Raw genomic sequence first — 21362 nt, 5'->3', positions numbered from 1 at the left:
TGTTGTTGATATGGTCAATTATGCTAATAGTTTTCCTAATATTGAACCAGCCTTGAATTCCTGGAATAAATCCTACCTTGTCATAGTGTATTGTTCTCATGATAAGCTGCTGCAATCTTTTTACTAATATTTTATTTAAAATTTTCACATCAATATTCATTAGGGAAATCGGTCTATAATTTTCTTTCTCTGTTTTTACTCTTCCTGGTTTGGGTATTAGTACCATATTTGTGTCATAAAAAGAATTTAGTAGAACTCCTTCACCTATTTTCCCAAATAGTCTATAAAATACAGGAATTATTTGTTCTTCAAATGTTTGATAGAATTCACATGTAAAACCATCTGGTCCTGGGGATTTTTGTCTAGGGAGTTCATTGATACCTTGCTCAATTTCTTTTTCTGAGATGGGGTTATTTAAGGATTTTACTTCCTCTTCTGTTAACCTGGGCAAGTTATATTTTTGTAGTTATCCATACATATCCCTAAGGTTGTCAAATTTATGGGGATACAATTGGACAAAATAATGCCTAATTATTGTTTTAATTTCCTCTTCATTGGAGGTGAATTCAACCTTTTCATTTTTGATAGTGGTAATTTGATTTTCTTCTTCCTTGTTTTTAATCAAATTGACTAAAGGTTTATCAATTTTATTGGTTTTTTTTCATAAAACCAGCTCTTGGTTTTATTTATTAATTCAATAGTTTTCTTGACTTCAATTTTATTAATCTCTCCTTTGATTTTCAGTATTTCTAATTTGGTATTTAATTGGGGATTTTCAATTTGTTCTTTTTCTAGCTTTTTCAGTTGCATACCCAAATCATTGATGTCCTTTTTTTCCTCTAATTTATTCATGTGAGCATTTAGAGATATAAAACTTCTGCTAAGAACTGCTTTAGATGAATCCCATAAGTTTTGGTATGTTGTCTCATTTTTGTCATGGTTCCTTATTACAAATAATTTTCATTGCATCATGATCTGAAAAGGATGCTTTGACTACTTCTGCCTTTATGCACTGGATTCTGAGGTTTTAATGCCCTAGTACATAGTCAATTTTTGTGCATGTGCCATTTCCCACTGAGAAAAAGTATATTCCTTTTTATCCCCATTCATTTTTCTCCAGAGATCTATCATATCTTCCTTTGCTAAAATTCTGTTCACCTCCTTAACTTCTTTCTTGTTTATTTTGAGGCTAGATTTATGAAGTTCAGAGAGGGGGAGGTTGAGGTCTCCCATTATTATGGTTTTGCTATCTATTTCTTCCTGAAACTCCCTTAACCTCTCCTCTAAGAATCTGCATGCCATACCACTTGGAGCATATATGTTAAACAATGATATTGCTTCAATGTTTATGGTGCCTTTAGCAGGATGTAGTATCCTTCCTTATCTCTTTTAATTAGATCTATCTTTACTTTTGCTTTGTCTGAGATTAGGATTGCTACTCCTGCTTTTTTTTACTTTAGTTGAACCACAATATTCTTTACTCCAGCCTTTTACTTTTACCCTGTGCGTATCCCAATTTCAAATGTATTTCTTGTAAACAGCATATTGTAGGATTATGGTTTTTAATCCACTCTGCTATCAATTTCCATTTTATGGGAAAGTTCATCCCATTCACATTCACAGTTATGATTACTATCTGTGCCTTTTTATCCATCCTATTTCCCCCTGTTTATGTTTTTATTTCTCCCTTTCCCTTCCACTCCTCAACAAAGTTTTCCTTTTGAGTGCCACCTTCCTCAGTTTACCCACCCTCTTGATTCTCCTCCCTTATCTTCCCATTTTCCTCTTGCTACTTCTTCCCTCCCTTATGACCACCCCCCCTCCCTTTTTTCACCCTTTTCCCTCCTACTGCCTGTAGGATAAGTTAGATTTCTATACTTATCAGAGTATGTTATTGCCTTCTTCAGCCAAATCCAATGAGAGTAAAGCTCAGATACTGCTCTTCTCCCTCCTTTCTTTCCCTCTACTACAATATGTTTTTGTGCCTCCTCATGTGATATAATTTAACCTTTTCTACTACCTCCTTACCTCTTCTCCCAGAACCATCCATTTGTATCTATATAATTATATTTTTTATCATTATATTGGTTATTTTATGCTGACATCCACAGTCTATGAATATCCCTTTCAACTGTCATAATAAGTATAATATTCTCAAGATTGACATATATATGTATATATATGCATATATATACATATATATATTTCAAACATATATAAAACAAAATAACCCTATATAAGGATATAGTTAATTAGGCATGTTGATCAACTAGGGTTTTTCCCCATCTACCTTTCCATGTCTCTCTTGAGTTTTGTTTTTGGAAATCAAATTTTCTACTCAGCTCTGGCCTTTTCATCAGGAAAGTCTGGAATTCCCTTATTTCATTGAATGTCCATCTCCTTGCCTGGAAAATTATGCTCAATTTAACTGAGTAGTTGATCCTTGGTTGTAGTCCAAGCTCCTTTAACTTTCGGAACATCATATTCCAATTTCTCCTATCTTTTAATGTAGAAGCTGAAAGATTCTGAGTGATCCTGACCGTAGTTCTGTGATATTTGAATTGTTTCTTTCTAGCTGCTTGCAGGGTTTTCTCCTTGACCTGGTAGTTCTGGAATTTGGCTATAATATTTCTTGGAGTTTTCAGTTTGGGATTTTTATTCAGGGGGTGATGGGTGGATTCTTTCAATGACAATTTTACCCTCTGGTTCTAGGACCTCTGGGCAATTGTCCTTAAGGATTTCATGGAAGATACAGTCCTGGATCTTTTTATCATCATAGCTTTCAGGTAGACCAATAATTCTTAGATTGTCTCTCCTGGCTCTATTTTCCAGGTCGGTTGTTTTTCCAATCAGATATTTCATGTTTTCTTCTATTTTTTCATTTTTTAGATTTTGTTTGACTGATTCTTGATGTCTCATAGAGACACTAGCTTCTACTTGCCCAATTCTAATTTTTAATGTTTTGTTTTCTCCCTTTATCTTCTCTATCTCCTTTTCCATTTGGTTGATTTTACTTTCCAAAGAGACATTTTCTCCAATTATATTCTGATTTTCCTTAACCAATTCCCTGATTTTACTCTTTAAAAATTTGTTTTCCTCAAAGAATTTTTTTTCCATTTTTCTTTTACCTCCCTAATTTGGTTTTTAAAGTCCTCCTTGAGTTCTTCCAGTAATGCTTTTGAGTCCGAAGACCAGTTCACTTTCCCTTTTTGAGGTTTCAGATGTAGGTGTAGTGTCCATGCTCTCCTCCTCTGAATTGGTATTTTGATCATCCCTGTCTCTGTAATACGAATCTATCATCTTTGAAAGCTTCTTGCTATTCTTTTTCATGGTGTTTTTTTTTTCCCCTCCTGGTTTCTGAAGTGGATCTATGCTTCTGGGGCTCAGGGGGCTTTGTCCCAAGTTTCTTGTGTCGGGGTCTAGCTTTATGTGCTATGGCATCTGGTTTAGTGAGGTATGGGGGAGGAGTGGTCTGACTGCTGGGGTGGGGTCTCCTCTTCCCCAGGACTGTTCTACAGAATGGGTGGTCTCAGCTTTTGTCTGTGCTGGTGTCTGCCACTTCCCCTGGCTGTGCAAAGCCAAGTCTGGGGTCCTGTCATTGATGTTAGTTAGCTCCACCCCTTGGAGCTCAGTTACTCTTGTTCTGCTAAGGTGAGGGTTGCTGGGACATGTCTCTTCCTGCTCTAGTCTCCTTCTGCCACCACAAGAAGGGCCTTCTCCCCCACTTCTCTCCCTACTGAAGCCCACCTTCTGGCTCCTCTGGTTCTCCTGCGGCTTTATTCTCTGTGTTTATTCATGGGAGGGATATGAGCCATTTTACCTGCAGGTCCTTGCTACCAGGAGTCCAAGAAGGTGAGTTTCAAACTTTAGACTGTGGGTTGGAGGCTGCGGGGCTAGCTGCTCCCACAGCTGACTGCAGGCTCTGGGCTCTGAAAGACTCCTGCCCTGGGCTGGGAGGCCTGGGGCTCGATTGCGGCCATGGCCGGTACTTCCACCCTATGCCTGTTCCTGCTCCCACATTTCGCTCACCCAGTGCTCTCCCAGACCTGCAGGCTGGCCAGATTCCTCTGCTGTTCCCAGTTGGTTTGTTATGGTGCCCTTGCATTTGCCTGTGGTTGGAGGCCTTAGGGCTAGCGGCCTCCATGGCCACAGGCTCTGCCATCCAACAGACTCAGTCCTGGGCTGGGAGGCCTGGGGCTGGATCGCTGCTGGGCCTGCTCCTGCTCCAGTGTTTCATTCACCCAGTGCTCTCCCAGACCTGCGTGCTGGCGGGATTCCTCTGCTCTTCCGGGTTGGTTTGGTGTGGTGCTGATCCGTGTGCCCAGCGCTCCTACCCCTCTCAGTCTACTAGTGGCTTCTGACTCTCTCAAGTCTGCTCAGCTTCACTTTTTTAGATTTATCTGACAGAATTTGTGAGAGAGCTCAGGTAGTTCCTTTCTTTCACAGTGCCATCTTGGCTCTACCCCTCTACCCTGGGTTTTGAAGAGCAATTACACTGATTGTCACTGGGAAAGTCTTCAGAGATAACACTTCAACAATAGATTTGTTTTCTGAGCAGGTAAAGGCTTCAGATGGAAGAAATTAAAATTCATTTGAAAGAAATTTATTACCAAGGGTTTGAAAAACCCAAGACACAGGACTTTTTAAATTTGTAAAAATTTTGTTGCTTTTTCTATTAGACCTCCAATTTTAGTCTCATTAAGTAGCATTTGGTAAAATTCATTTGCCAAGTAAGATCCCAAGGTTTCAGTGCTTCTCATCTGTGACACTTAAGAAGGGGTCTCAGGTATAGCAGACTCTCTAATCCACTCTCTAGGAAAACTTGTTTAAAATGATTCTTTTTTTGGAATTCTAGCTGACTTTCTTCAGTCTTTCCTTATTCTTTCCCAGTGTAGACTTGCCTTGGTCTCCAGGTTCTTGCCCCATCACAGGGTTCTATACCTCCTAGAAAAAGAGCTCAGGTCTGTCTTGATTGAAAACTTCTTTTCCTTAGGAATTCTTCCAGAATTCTTCCAAGAAAGGGCTTGAGGGAACAAGGAGTGGTACTGCTGGAAGAATGAGGAAAGTGAAGTTTTGCTATATAACCTATTGTGATTCATACTTAGTTGGAAGAAAGGGTATCCCCTAGCTGATTTGGTGCTAATTCTGAGTCCCTGGATAGCTCTGTTGAAATGTCTTTTTTTAGCTCCTGTGGGAGAATGGGGTAGATTTCCCCTAGAAGCTTCAAAGGGGGCAAATATTTTGTATTATTCCTCTGACATGGGTCTCTGGTTGGGTATAGTGGTGTTTCTGGGTTGGTGAACAATGCTAAGTGAGTAGTTATATGGAGAGAGTGTTGGTACCAACTTAAATCTTGGACAGATTGAATACAAGAAGCTAATGACCTCTTAGCCACTCCACTTCAGATGACCCTTATGAATAATTAAGAATCGCCATCATCTTTGCTGTGGCCTTGATACTCTTGGTGCTACTACAGTTCATCATGACCATCTTGCATTAGGAAACTCACTATGTACTGCAGAGATCTTGCATCATTCACCACATGATCCAGATTGTTGAGACCTAAAATATGGTCTTTCTGAATTGAAAGATTTCTGATTTTTGTCGTCATAAACATTTTTTTTTCCTTTTTTCCCCTTATTTTTCTTCATAATGGCCATGTGGGGGTGAGAATGGGGATTGTTTCATTTTTACTTTTTTCCATACCACTGCCTATGCAAATAAAAGTCTAATGAAAGCCCTGAACACATTTAAATGGTAGCAGATACTCTAAAAAAAAGCCCCTCACAACTTTATCACCCTAAAGGTGGTATGTGACTGTACTAGCTTTGCTATACAACAGGAATAGGAAGGCCTCAGCAGGCAACAAAACTGTGCCTAGGACTTGATTGTCTCCTGCCTCCTTTGGCTCAGCTTCCTAGGAACCTAAGGGCATAAAACAACACACCCATGTACAATTGGGGTCCCTCTGATTCAGTAGATACCTTTGTTTTCCCATCTCTGAAAAGAGGATAATAATAGCATCTACCTCCAAGGGTAATAAATTAATTAAAATGAATGAATGAATTAATAAGAATGAATGCTAGTAAAGCATTTTACAAATCTTAAAGTGCTGTATAAAAATGAGTTTATTATTAATGTTGTGCTATTATTATTACCCATGTTGGTCCAACTCTCCTATGATCAGAATCGTGCTTGTTTATGCTGATAAAATATGTCTTAGTCAATCGACTAGCATTTATTAAGAGCCTAGTTTATCTCAGAGCAGCTAAGTGCTGCAGTTGATAGAAGGCTAGACCTGGAGTTGGGAAGATCTAAGTTCAAATCCAGCCTCAGAGACTTACTAGCTGTGTGACCCTGGGCAAGTCACTCAACCCCTATTTACCTCAGTTCTTCATCTATCAAATGAGGGCACACTGGAGATGGAAATGGAAAATTACTCCAGTAGAGTTGAACACAACCAAACTACTGAACAACAATATGCCAGGGACTGTGGTAAACCTTGAGGATACAAAGAAAGGCAAAGAACAGATCAAGGAGCTCACAGTTCAATGTTTATATTTCTAGTATATGTTTACATGTGTATAATTATGTACAATCAAAATATAGGCAGAATAAATTTGGAGGAGTCTCAGAAGGATGGCACTAAGATTAAGAAGGACTGCTAAAAGTTTCTTACAAAAGTGGGGAGGGTCTTATCTGACACTTGAAGGAAGCCAAGGAATCTTGGAATCAGAGGTGAAGAGGAAGAACATTGCAGGCATGGGGAGGACATAGTGGAAACACTCAAAGCTGGGTAGAGGAGAAACAGCAAGGAAGCCAGTACCACTGAATCTCAGATGACATTGAGGGGAGTATGTTATAAGGAGACTGGCAAGTTTGAAAGGAGCCAAGTTCTTTAGAACCAAACAGAGGATGTTATATTTTACCCAGAAGTAACATTGAGCCCAGAAGTTTATAGAATAGGGGATGTTATGAACAGATGTGTGCTTTAAAAGATGTATTTGACAACTGAGCAGAGAATGGATTATAGTGGAGTGGGTTGGTCTGTTGCACTACCATCTCAGGAAAAGCACATCAAAAAGTCAGAGGAAGAGAACTAAAACTGAAGAAAAAGAAAAGAAAAATGAGTGGGAAAGAACAAAGTATCACAGGGCATACATGTTTCTAAAATCTATCAAGGACAAAAAGGTGCAGGGGTGGGGAACCTGAAGCCTTGAGGCAACATGTTGCCTTCTAGGTCCTTGGGTGTAGCCTTTTGATTTAGTCTAAGTTTTACAGAACAAATCCTTTTATTAAGGGGATTTGTTTTGTGAAGTTTAGATTTACTTGAAGGGCTACACTTGAGGACCTAGAGGGCCACATGTGGCCTTGAGGCCCCCAGGTTCTCCTACCTGGTAGAGCATAGGGCTTAGAGGACATCTAGTCCAAGCCTCATATTTCATACATAAGAAAACTGAGGTGAAATGTTTGTGACTTCCCAAGTGGCGGTGCTGGGATTTGAACCCACGACTCTTCCTACATTTCTTATTCCTCCATGCTTTAGTACACAGCAGACTACTCCACAGTCCTTTCTCTGACCTAAGGACAAAAGAGTCAGGGCTCTCTTATTTTCAGTGGTTTGCTTCACAAATCTATTTCTTTCTTGGGAAAAATTTGGGAGACTGAAGATATATACAGAAATTTAAAAAAAATGTTCAGAGAACTAGAAAAAGAAGCAGCTAAGTGGATCAGTGGATAGAATGCAGGAACTAAGAAGCAGGAAGATTTGAAATAGATTGTTTCCCCAGACACTTTCAAGCCACGTCACTGTGGGCAAGAAACCATCTCTCAGCCTCAGCTTTCCCATCTGTAAAATGGAGATAATAGCATCTATTTCACAGTGTTGTGAGGATTGAGATAACTGTATAAAGCTCTTAGCAAACCTTAAAGTGATATGTAAATGCTCACTATTATTTAAATGTATATATGTCATTTGCCATCAGATAATGAAATTCATGAAATAAAGTATATGTGAATAGATGTACGTATATTACAAAATCAAATGGATAAGAGATTTCCTACAGAATGAATAGTAGTTTTCTAATAATGACTGAAAAATTTCTTTCCTCCGTTCCCACCTCACACTACAAAGATTTGATCTCGGAGGTTTTGAGGGGATGGGATTTCTTTGGCTGATTTCATAAATGTTTCCAAGGTACTTTGGGCATTAATTGTTAACTGACACCAGGGGAGAGAGCACTGGAATAAAAGCTGACCTTTGACAGGGATGATCATGTCACATCGCACTCCTCAAGAGAAGGAGAAGCTCCTCAGAGGTAAAGAACTAGGGGGCAAAGAGAAATTTTCTTAGGTAAGGAGCTAAGGCATTTACATGGGTTCACAGCAATCTTTAGTAGATTTTCTGAGACTATTACTTGAATTGGCCTGAGCTTATTTCCAAAAGTGTTTCTGAGTTACATGGGCATCTTCTGAATAGGTATGAGATTTGTAAGTTATAATTTATAAGTATATAATTCACAAAAATGGAAAAGATTCATAATTCTGTAAAGATAGTAACTGGCAGATTTTTTAAAGACATTAATTCAATGCATCTTTTTTTTAAGGAGAGAATTAGAGATTTCAATAACACCCAAAATACATAAGCTAATGAAAATTCTGCAAAGTTCAGAGGGAAGAATCATGAGCAGAAGCAATGGGTCCCAGCCTGCAGCTCTACAGCTCTGCTGTGAGAACATCAATGGGTCCTGTATAAAAACCTCCTACTCACCAGGACCCGAGTCTTCCTCTACCTAGCATTTGGGGTTCTGCTGGCTGTCTGGGGAAAACTTCTGGTCATGGTTTCGATGCTTCACTTCAAGCAACTGCATTCACCTGCCAATTTTCTCATTGCCTCCTTGGCTTATGCTGACTTTTTCATGGGAGCTACTGTCATGCCCTTCATCATGGTGAGGTCAGTGGAGAGTTGTTGGTACTTTGGGGAGAGTTATTGTAAATTTCATTCTTGTTTTAATGGATCATTTTATTATTCTTACATTTTTCACTTGTGCTACATCTCCATTGATAGATACATTGCTGTCACTGACCCTCTGGTCTATCCAACCAAGTTCACTCTGAAGGTTTCCTTGGTGTGCATCACTTTCTCATGGCTTCTTGCTCTTACTTACATCTCTTCACTTAATGATACTGGTGTCAATGATGATGGGCTGGAGGAATTAGTAAGTGCCCTCACCTGTGTGGGAGGCTGTCAGGGTTCTATGAATCAAACCTGATCATTAGTAGATTTTCTGCTGTTTTTCATTCCCTCTCTGGTCATGGTCTTTATTGTAAGATTTTTCTAGTAGCTAAGCAACAGGCTAGAAAGATTGAAAACACAGGTAGCAAAGGGGAATCTCCATCCTCAGAGAGTTAGAAAGCCAGAATGTCCAAGAAGAGAGAAAAGCAGCAAAAACACTAGGCATTGCAGTGATTTCATTTGTGATTTCATGGTTCCCCTATTTTATTGAGACAATAATTGATGCTTTCCTAAGGTTCATCACCCCAACCTATACTTATGAAATTTTAGTTTGGTTTGCTTATTTTAACTCAGCCATGAAACCTCTGATTTATGCTTTCTTTTACTCTTGGTTTCAAAGACCAATTAAATTGATAGTCACTGGAAAAGTCTTCAGACTATCTTCAACAATAGATTTGTTTTCTGAGCAGGTAAAAGCTTCAGATGGAAGAAGTCAAAATTCATTGGAAAGAAATTTATTATCAAGATATAGGACTTTTGTTATGTAACAACTTTGTTGCTCTTTACATTAGACACAAACTTCCCATTTAAGTCCTAATAAATAAATAGCATTTGGTAAATTAATTTGCCAAGTAAGGTCACAAGGTGTCAAAGCTTCCCACCATTACATGCCTCTACTCATTTGGCATCTGTTTCTGCCTTTTAGTCCCGGGTTCCCTTTTTTCCTCTTATTTTGTAGCACTTTTCTTTCTATTCCCTTTCTTGGTTTAGTATTTCAAATGAAGTAGAAAAGTCATATACTTTAAGTTTTGTCAAAAACTCTTCCCACATTTCTTTGGCTTTTAAAATTTGTCTCTGATGTATCTGCACTGTTCCTTCTTTCTTTGTCTCTGTCTCAGGCTCTCTTTTTATTTCTCTCTCTGTCTCTGTGTGTTTCTTGATCTACATCTCTCTGTCTCACCTCTGTCTGTCTCTGTATGTCTCTCTCTCCCCCTTCCCCATCCCTCTTTTACCCTCCCTCTTCCTCCTTCCCCATCTCATTCTCTCCAGCCCATTCAATATCAGCTCCATTCTGTATGTAAGAAGTTTATTTCTTTTTTTTTCTCTCTTAAAGAGTGGGATGAAGTATAGCTCACATCTCCAACAAATAGTAAAAATTTACTGCCACCTTTGCACAGGCTGTCCCCTGGGTCTTTAACGCTCTCTCTACTCAGATTTCCTTCTAGTATCCCTAAGTCATTTTAAGGCTCACTTCAAGAACCATGTTATTCAAGAGTCCTTTCCCAGTTCCCCCAATTGTTAGCCACCCTCCACTCTCCATATCAGTTTATATTCATTTTGTATATATGCTGTGCTTATTTATAAATGAACATGCCATATCCTCCCGAAGATAATAAGCTCTTTGAGATCAGGAACAGTGTAACTTTTGCATTTGTATCTCTAGTCCCTAGCACATAGCAGGTACTCAATAAAATGTTTATTGATTCATTTTCTAAACAGGTAAAGAAATCACTCTCACAGACAACGGCTTTTGACCATAGATGTCCTTTACTTGCTGTGTCCCTATATCCTCCTTAACCATGAAACTATCTGGGGCTGCCTTTACCCACCCAAGAGTGTTGTTTGCTTTATAAATTGCTTTTTATTCCATCCTATTTTTATTAATATTTTATTTTTTCATCAGTTACATGAAAAAAAAACAATTTTTAACATTTGTTTCATTGCTCTTATTTCACTAACATCAACAACAATGACAAATTATCAGTTTAAACAGGCTCTGATTTGCTTTCACATCTACTTGATCATTCCATTAATATAATATTCCATTAATAGAATAGACAACTTCCACAAACTGACAGGTGCAAAAATTCCTGTTTAGTTGATTTTCCACTTCCCCAATTGACAAATGATCAAAGGATATGAACAGGCAGTTTTCCAATGAAGAAATTCAAGCAATTTATAGTCATATAAAAATGCTCTAAATCATTATTGATTAGAGAAATGCAAATTTAAACAAGCTTGATATATCATTTTACATCTATCAGACTGCCTAAAATGATTCAATTCTTTTTATTGATATAGTTTTTTTTACATTACAAACATTTATTTTTTATATTAATCCTACTTTATAAGAAGTCTTTTGTAACAAAGTAATACAGTTAATTAAAATTAATGTAATCAATTTCATTTAATGAAAATAAAATCAATATTACAACAATCTTAACTAAAAGTGTATGCAACATTTCAAATAGATAGCACCCTCCCATCTCCGTTTTTCAAAATTAACAGAAATTTATTTTCCCTTCCTCCTGCTGGAAAAAGAACAAAAGAGTTCTTTTAACAAATAGGCAAGAATAGTCATACAAAATAAATTACCTCAATAGATGTATACAAATATATATATGTAATTATGTGTATGTGCATTTATATCTGTAGATTGGATAGGTAGGTGGCAGAGTTGATAAAGTTCAAATTTGGCCTCAGATATTTACTAGCTGTGTGACCCCAGGTAATTCACTTAACCCTGTTTGCCTCAGTTCCCCATCTGTAAATAATGAGCTAGAGAAGGGAATGGCAAACCACTCCAGTATCTTCACCAAGAAAATCCCAAATGGCGTCACAAAGAACATGACTGAAAACAAGTGAACAAGAAGAAATATCTGTATATAAACCTATTTATACATATGCCTATGTCTCATTCTCCACCCTAAATTTGCAAGTTTAAGGAAGGTACGGATTAGCTAAAGTCTAAACTAGAAGCACTCACAGCACTAAAATCCTGGATATTAAAGTATGAATTGTTATTGATATCGAGACCTCTGGGGTCCATGTTTTCCATTTGTTTGTAGTTAATAGAGCAGATAAAGAGACTGATATTGGCAGACAGAATCTTTGGAGACTGTCAGGAATTACATTTTTATATGCTTAAAGCATCATAGTTGATACAAATCACTATAGTTTATACCAGTCAAGTCATTGAGGGCCAGGGCATAGCAGAACTATCAGAAGTCTCTGGCCTCAAATGCTAAACACTTGTCTTCACAATAACTATTCATCTAATGATTACTGGAGGAGGAAAAAGTAATCTATTCTCATAGTTCACACCATATACTACGGGGATTGCCTCTAAGGGCTTTCAGGGGTGAGGTTTCTTTGGCTGACTTTTTCAGAGCTCAGTGGGTTAGGGGTATAACTTGGATCTGACATCATGTGGGAGCAGATGTTAATAAAAGATGCCCCTTGAAACAAGTAACATCACAATTTATAGATGTTTCCTTAGGGAAGTTTCTCAGATGTACGGACCAATGGATCAAGGGTAACTTTCTCAAATATTCAGGTCAAAACTTATTACTTGCTTTCTTTTTGCTAAGTTACTTATGTTACTCTCTGAGCCATATCAATTTCTGGCTCTATAAGATAATTGGGAATTAAACTGGGAAAAGTTCATAATGCTTTGGAGGTAAAACTGATATCTCTTGTATGAACATCAAATTAATGTAATATTTTCTTATAAAACCATTTCAATGGTAGGCTTGGTGTGATCACAAGGAGTATAAACACTGCAAGGTTCAGAGAGAAGAATCATGATCAGCAACAGTGGGTCCCAGCCTTCAGCAGTGCAGCTCTGCTATGAGAACATCAATGGGTCCTGCATTCAGACTCTCTACTCCCCAATACCCCGAGTAATCCTCTACCTGGTCTTTGGCTCTGGAGTTGTCCTGGCTGTCTTGGGAAACCTTCTGGTCATGATTTCAATCCTTCACTTCAAGCAGCTGCACTCTCCAGCCAATTTTCTCATTGCCTCCTTGGCTTATGCTGACTTTTTGGTGGGAGCCACTGTGATGCCCTTCAGCATGGTGAGGTCAGTGGAGAGCTGCTGGTATTTTGGGGAGAGTTACTGTAAACTGCATACCACTTTTGATGTGGTATTTTGTTTTGCTTCTCTCTTTCACTTGTGCTTCATCTCTATTGATAGATATATTGCTGTTACAGATCCTCTAGTCTATCCAACCAAATTTACCCTCTCTGTCTCTGGGCTATGTATTACTCTCTCCTGGACCATCACTATGACTTACGGCGGTTCTGTTTTTTATGCAGGTGTCAATGATGATGGGCTGGAGGAGTTAGTAAGTGCCCTCACCTGTGTGGGAGGCTGTCAGCTTGCTGTGAATCAAAAGTGGACCATAATTCATTTTTTGTTGTTTTTCATACCCAGTCTGGTTATGATTATTCTTTACTCTAAGATTTTTCTTGTGGCTAAATTGCAAGCTAGAAAGATTGAAAACACGAGTAATAAAGGGGAATCTTCATCCTCAGAGAGTTACAAAGCCAGGGTATCCAAGAGGGAGAGAAAAGCAGCAAAAACACTGGGCATTGCTGTGATTGCATTTCTAATTTCATGGTTACCCTACTCACTTGATGCATTAATTGATACTTTTCTTGGCTTTGTCACCCCTGCCTATATCTTTGAGATTTGCTGTTGGTTTGCTTATTATAACTCAGCTGTGAATCCCCTGATTTATGCTTTCTTTTACCCTTGGTTTAGGAAAGCTATAAAACTCATTGTCACTGGCAAAGTCTTACAGAATGGCTCTTTGGTCATGAATTTGTTTTCTGAACATGAATAAAGGTTAGATTGAGAAATCTGACTATGCATTTCTACTGATGTTTATAATGTTCTGAATTATTCTCTTTTGTTAATTCAGAACTGACAAATGACAGATACTAAATGTAAGAAATTAGCAAAACCTCCTACAAGAGGTGAAAAAGAATCATTCTTTCCTTTAGGCCAGGTCATAATGCTTTTCAGAGTTTTGGCAGTTATACATCTCTTTGACTTTAGTATAAAAAATCCCTGACAGATATCACAAAGGATTAATATTAGTACCTCAGCTCTGAACAGCAACTTGGCTCATTGGGTTTCACTCTCACTTCTTTTACTCCACTACTCTTTTTTCCCCTGATATTCATTCTTAAACCATTCTTCTTTACTTTATTTTCTGTCTCCAAAATTTCCCAGGATCCTGTGAAATGTCCCAGCTCTTACCATCCTGTCCCTCCCTATTTGCTCAATTTCCATTGTGTGCTCTGGTTCCTACCTGTGACTCCCCACAGAGATTAACAGCCTCTGGGAAGAGCCTGATTCTCTTTCTCTCACTGTCTAACGAAAAAGCACCATTTAACATTTCCCTGTGATATTAATCAAGTAGAACCCTGAGTAGCACAGTTTTATTGGGTGCTGAATTAGACTCAGGTCCAGTGTGTGATGTGTGGGGGATAATTTTCTAATAGTGGTTGTCTTACTGATACTATTTCTGCTCTCTAGCTGGTATATCAATACCCTCATCACCAACTTGACTGACACAGGGGTTGGCAACTACCTGATGTCACTTTTCCCTGCACTCTGAAAATCCTGTGTTCTGCTGATGCTGCCCTGAGCCACTTTAACCAACTCATTCACAAAATATATTGGCTGATTGTATGTCACTGGAGTCTTTCCTTTTCATATAATAAAACTAAGCTGCAACTGATTACTGATGCTTTTTTTGTTTATATGATTGTAAATTATTAAAGAGTTTTTCTTGGTTTTGCTTCAGCAAGTCTTAAGATTCTTTGAGTATTTTCACTCCATAAGTCCATACGACCTAATATGCTGAGCGATACACACACACACACACACACACACACACATATATATATATATGTATATATATAATAAATTGACCCTTCCCTATAATTCAAAGTAGAGGACATAGGAAATGTACACAAGACAAGTTAAAAAATCATACAGGAAAGAAGAATTCATTTGCCAACTCTCCCTATGATTACCTCTCCTCATATGGCACACTGAATGCCCCTTTGCAGAAGAAAATGTCATATGACCTTTTAATTAAGTATGTATCCTATAGATTACAAGCTGCTCTCCGACAAGGGCATTGTTAAATACCTGCACCAAAAAATGTTTTCCTGTAATTACATGTTGTACTGTATTGACTCATTAAGTTCACAAATTTTAGAATATTTTATCAAAACTGAAAATGGGAAGTTCACAAGCTTTGCAAATTGCATAGGCTCCTTTTGTAATTGTTGGTTGGCATAGAGAAAAGTGTTTGGGTAAATCTGAATACGCTGGTAGCTTCCCTACATCCAGACTGGTGGCCCCCTCAAACCTCTAGTCTCTATGACTTCATTCAACAACCCCTAGCAGGAAGCCCATATAGATGTGATACTGTGGCTCAATAAATTTTTGTTATTAATGGCAAAGAAAATATTCATTTGTAAATTTAACAAACATTTATTGTAAAAAACTACTTATTTGATAGGTACTGTGTCAGAATCTGGAGATACAAATATTAGATAGATAAATGGATATTTACATATATAGGCAATTAGGTGGTGCAGTAGAGAGAGCATTGGACCTAGAGTTAGGAAGACGAGTTCAAATCCAGCCTCAGACACTTACTTGTGTGACCCTGGGCAACCATGCCCTGTTTGCCTCAGTTTCTTCAGCTGTAAAGTGAGCTGGAGAAGGAAGTGGTAAACCACTCCCATATATTTGCCAAGGAAACCTCAAATGGGGTCATGAAGAGACAGAAAAGCTTGAACAACAATAACAGAAACATATAAATACATATATATATATGGTGTTTTATAATCTACCTGGGAAGAAGCTACATATATCAATAAGTATAATACAAAGAAGAAAATAAGGGCAAACAAGGAGACCAGATAAAAAGCTATGAGAATAACATAACCAATTTAGATCTTATAGATCATGTAGTCCAACACTCCTATTTTATGGTGGAATAAACTGAGGCCTGGAGAGGTCCAGTGATTGCCCACTGTCTTCACATGGCTACTAAAGGCCTGAGGCAGAATTAGGACTTAAGTCCAATGCTCTATCCATTATACCAGGCTACCTTTCTAGTTTGGCCAAGGGTTGGAGGGCATCGAGATTGCTCTCACCCAGGAAGTTGTGGAGTGGGAGTCTGGAATTACTTGAAGGATAAAATGGTGCTTGAATTAAGTCTTGAAGGAAAGTATCTCAGTAGATTGAGGAGGGGGGAACATGCATCACAAGAAAAACTGGGTAGAATGAGCAAAGGAATGAAAATGGGAAAAGTGAGGATAGGACAGAAATTCGTCAGAGGCAATAATAAAAAATTTAGATTTAGAGGGTATAGGTTCAACGTTGCCTGTGTCATGATCTGTGTGAGCTTGCACAAGTCATTAGAATTTTCTAGAAATTATTTTCTTCACATGTAAACGGACAACCCCTGAGGTCCCATCCAGCCCTAAATCTCTGATCCTATGATTAAACATATTAAAGTTTCACTTAGAACACAGTCTGAGAAGGTGAATGATATGAGACAAGGATAGAAATGTCCATTGGTGTCAGATCGTTGAGGGCCTTCAATATCAGGCTCTGGAATTGTACGGTAAATTAGGGGGAGCCACTGAGGGTATTTGAGTGAAGGAGGAACATGAGAAGGGTGTCTCCACATGTCTCACAAATGTCTCCTCATCATTCACACTACCATGACTGGAGTTCAGGCTCTCATAAACTTTTGCTCAGATTACTGCAAACATTTCTTACATGATCTCCTTGCTTGACACCACTCCTTACTCCAATCTGTGCTTCACACAGCTTCAGATGTTATTTCCTTTAAAGAACAGGTTTGATTATCTGAAATATATTCCAATATTTCCCTATTATCTCTAGGATCAAATATAGCCTCCTTTTGCATGTAAAGCTCTTTGCAACTAGTATCTGGGCTCAAAAAACCCCAAGGTTACAGTTTTAACTATCTCCTTGCTTGTAATCAACTTTGGCTATTAGTAGGATATGTTTCAAGTCAGAATCAGTAGCCTCCTGCTCCACCAGGTAGTCACTGACTGTGAGAACAGCGATGCAAGGGGTAAATATAAAGATACTGTGGATACAAACCACTGTTCATATACAAAATTCTGGTTAGATGCATTGACTGTGTTATGTAGATAGCCGTAAGTAGGTGGCCTGTTCAACCTGGTGTAACCCCAGGTATAACCCTACAGATACTATTTCCTGGTTTGAGAATAGAACAGAGCCTACCCCCAGGTTTGATTTGTATGCTCTCTCTGTTCATCAGACTGTTTGGTGATGGATCATAGAAAGGAAAATCTTTGTCTCAATGATAGTGAATAGTAGCATCCAGAAGTATGAGATAAATATATGACTCTAATCAGAGATAAGAGAAAGAAAGCCAGAAATTTTCCTTCAGAAACTGAGAGATGTCCTTGGCTAAAGGAAAAAGTCCATCCCAGAAGAAGAAATGAGCCATCTTAGGGTATCCTCTACCACCAAGAGGACAGCAGGACTCTGCCCCCAGGACAGAAATAGGGCTATTATGGTATAAAATTTTATCACCACCTGAACATTAAATGAAAACATTAGGGTTACAGCAAGTCTACTCGTTACCCACACTAAATCCTTGGCTTGGTCACTTATTTCCCATGACTGGATATATTGGTTGAGGTCATATTGCAAACATGACCATGAAAGTAATGAACACTATCTGTAAACTCTTAAATAGATTCTCTACTGACAAGATATTGGGACAGAAATAGAATATCGCCCTTCAAGTTTTCCCAGAGGGAAAAATGTGAGTAGAGGTACAGAAGCCCATCTGAGACCACCTTTTCCTCAGGTACAAATATTGTGACTGCTAATGGGTGAAAAACAGAGCCTGAGTATAGGCATCTCACACTTGCTGTTGGGGGATACTAAGAGATGTAGCTAAAAAGTTTGTAATCTTTAGAAGCATCTGTGGTAACTGATATGACATATAGATTTAGTTTCTTGATTTTTTGCAAGTTGCAATGAATAATAAAATTCAGCATGAATAATAAAAAAGTGAAGTTGAGCTTTGAGCATGAACAATAAAGAGTAAAATTGAACCTTAGGCAGCTAGGTGTCATAGTGGATAGAGTGCAGGACGACATGAAGTTGAAATTCTGCCTAATACACTTATTAGTTATGTGGCCTAGGAAAGTCAATTAACCTTTTATCAGCCTCATTTTCTTCATCTGTGAAATGAAAAAATGAGGGAGTTGGACTCAATGACTTCTAAGGTCATTTTTCAGCTTTGAATCATGATCTAAATCTATGACCATATGATCTTTCTGAAAAATAATATTTAAAAAACCCTGAAAGGGTAAGAATCTGTGTTAACTATTAAAGGGAAAGAAAAAGTGGGGGAGAGGAGTAGAAATACATTTAATTTAGCACAGAGCACTGGTGCTGAGCATATTTTCTACCTCTCACTCACTTCTTTATAAAGAGTGGGCTGGAAATAAAGATAGGAAAACATATAAGAACATAAGATGCAAAGAAATCTGTAATTAATGATAATAAAATGTGAATGGGATGAACCCACCCATAAAACAGAAGAGGATAACAGAATTAAAGTTTAGAAAGCAGTGTCCAACAATATGTTGTTTATAAGAAATACAGTTGAAATATAAAGATTCATAGATAGGTAAAATTAAAGTGTTGAGCAAAGCTATTGTGATTCAGATGAAATAAAAAGGTAGTCATGATTTTATATGAGGCAACAACAAAAATAGGCCTGGTTAAAAGAGATTAAACAGAGAAACTTCATTATGCTGAAAGGTCCCAAAGACAATAGATTAATAATAATACTTAATAGAATGAATATCATCTAAATATTTAAAAGAAATGCTGAATGAGTTATAGGGAGACATAGACAGTAAAACTGTAGTTATATACCCCTTTTATACCTAGACTAATGTAACAATAGAAAACTAGGAAGAAGTTAAAGATCTGAAGAAAATTTTAGAAAAGTTAGAGATGGTAGACATATGGCTATTATTGAATAGAAATGTAAAGGAGTATAGGTATTTCTCAGATTTTCATGATATATTTACAAAAATTGACCTTGGACCTGGACATAAACTTCACTAACAAATGCAGAAAATTTAACACATTTTTGACAGTTTACCTTTTATTTTTTTCCCCAATTAATAGTATTTTTTCCCAATTACATGTAAAGATAGTTTTCAACATCCACTTTTATAAGATTTTGAGTTCCAATTTTTTCTCCCTTTCCTCTCCCCAAGAGGGCAAGCAATCTAATAATAAATTTTTTTTTAAATACTTGCCTTATTGTATGCCAATCCAACCACTCATCTAAATTAAATGTATGAATATTTACAAAACTATAAAATGCCCAGATTAACAGAATAAGGAATAGAGAACTTAAATAGCCCAACCTCAGAAAAAGAGATTGAACAAGCCACAAATGGGTACCCAAAAGAACAGAATCAGATGGATTTACAAGTGAATTCAATAAAACATTCAAAAAGCAATTACTTCCAATATCATGTGTACTATTTAAGCTAATATGAGGAGTCCTAATAAATTCCTTCTATGATTCAGTTACAGTTTTGATACCTAAACTATGACAAATCAAAACAAAGAAAGAACATTATGAACAAATATAAACAGATGTATACAACATAGAAAAGCCAAAGCACAATAGCTTAGTATTTAATAAAACTTAAAGGTCCAGTTACTGGGGTAATGACTTACTATTAGACAAAAACTAATGGAAAACTGAAACACAGTATGAGAGAATCTAGTTGTAGACCAATATTTCAAAACACATAAGGAGGAACAAATGAATACATGACTCTGACATAAACAAATTAGAAAAATTACCTTTAAGATCAATACACAAGAGAAAAGTCCTTTAGCAAACAATAAAGAGGGATATAGAAAACAAATAGAAAATTGGTATTACACAAAATTAGTTAAAATGAAACTAAAATTATAAGGGAAACTGATAACAGAGGGGAAATTTTATAGCAAGTCTTCTGGTAGCAAATCTTTCATTTTCAAAATAAGGAAGTAATTAAAATTTATAGGAATGAGTCATTACCCAAGTGTTAATAGTCAAAGAATATGAACAGTTCTTAAAGTAAAAAATCCAAGGTATCAATAGCTAAATTTTAAAAAAAGTTCTAAGTCACTAATGATTAGCGAAATGGAAATTAATGTAACTTTTGAGATTACAACTGACATCCAGCAGACTGATAAAATTGAAAAAAAAGGGAAAATGACATGTTTCTAAGTCTGTGGAAAATTAAGTACGTTAATGTACTTTGATGGAACTATGACTGGTACAGCCCTTCTACAAAGCAATTTGGCATGATGGTCCCAAATTTATGAAAATGTGAGTACTCTTTAAAATTCGTTATACTTGTCCTCAAAACCACCCTTCTTCTGAACTTACCTATTTCTATCGAGAGTACTATCAGACAGGTTTGCAAAACTGAAGTCATCCCTAACTCTTTACTTTACCTCACTTTACAGATAGAATCTGTTGGCAAATCTAGATGGTTTTACTATCCCAACTTTACTTGCATCCGTTCCTCTGGCTGTGATCATGAGGCCCCCACTCATGTTTAGGTCCTCTTCACAATTAACCCAGATTGTTGCAACAGTCTGTAAATGAGTCTCCTTTCCTCAAGTTTCTTCTGTTTCAAATTCATCCTCCACAAACTTGCCAAAGACCGCCGAGGTGATATTCCTAAACAACTACATTACTTTACTTCTCAATAGACTTCATTTATTTCCTATTATCTCAAGGATCAAATATAAATTTCTCTGTTTGGTATTGAAAGTTATTCACATGTTGGCTTCAATCTCTCTTTGTAGGCATATTATATATTACTCACTTTCATGTTCTCTAACATCAGCCAGGCTGATGTGTGTCATCACAAAATTCCATCCACGCAATGCCATTGTTCAGACTGTTCCCCAACCCTGGAATGTATTTCCTTATCACCTCTGCTTCTTAGAATCCCTAGCATCTTTCAAAGCTTACCTCCAATGCCACCTTATAAAGGGGGGCTATCCTTAGCCCCAAAATTATTCAAAGGATCCTAAAACTACAGCCAAAAATGACCTCAGAGACCACTTATATCAAAACACACTCTCTCTCTCTCTCTCTCTCTCTGTCTCCCTGTCTCTCACTCTCTCTCTCCTCTCTCTCTCTCTCTCTCTCTCTCTCTCTCTCTCTCTCTCTCTCTCTCTCTCTCTCTCTCTCTGTCTCTCCCACACACA

At 37.5% G+C, this 21362-nt stretch overlaps 1 protein-coding gene and 1 pseudogene across 1 annotated transcript; both read left to right on the top strand.

Moving 5' to 3' along the window:
• Nucleotides 1-8649: 8649 nt before the first annotated feature.
• On the top strand, nucleotides 8650-9783 carry LOC118857637 (annotated as a pseudogene).
• A 3009-nt stretch (nucleotides 9784-12792) lies between these two features.
• On the top strand, nucleotides 12793-13863 carry LOC118857636 (trace amine-associated receptor 6-like). Its single transcript, XM_036768242.1, has one exon. The coding sequence runs from the start codon at nucleotides 12820-12822 to the stop codon at nucleotides 13861-13863; it is 1044 nt and encodes a 347-aa protein (XP_036624137.1). The 5' UTR covers nucleotides 12793-12819.
• Nucleotides 13864-21362: the final 7499 nt, after the last annotated feature.

The sequence above is a fragment of the Trichosurus vulpecula genome, chromosome 7, assembly GCF_011100635.1.
Source record: "Trichosurus vulpecula isolate mTriVul1 chromosome 7, mTriVul1.pri, whole genome shotgun sequence".
In the NCBI taxonomy this organism is placed as follows: Eukaryota; Metazoa; Chordata; class Mammalia; order Diprotodontia; family Phalangeridae; genus Trichosurus; species Trichosurus vulpecula.
The sequence above is the reverse complement of the archived record's forward strand: the minus strand, read 5'-3'. Positions and strand labels throughout refer to the sequence as shown.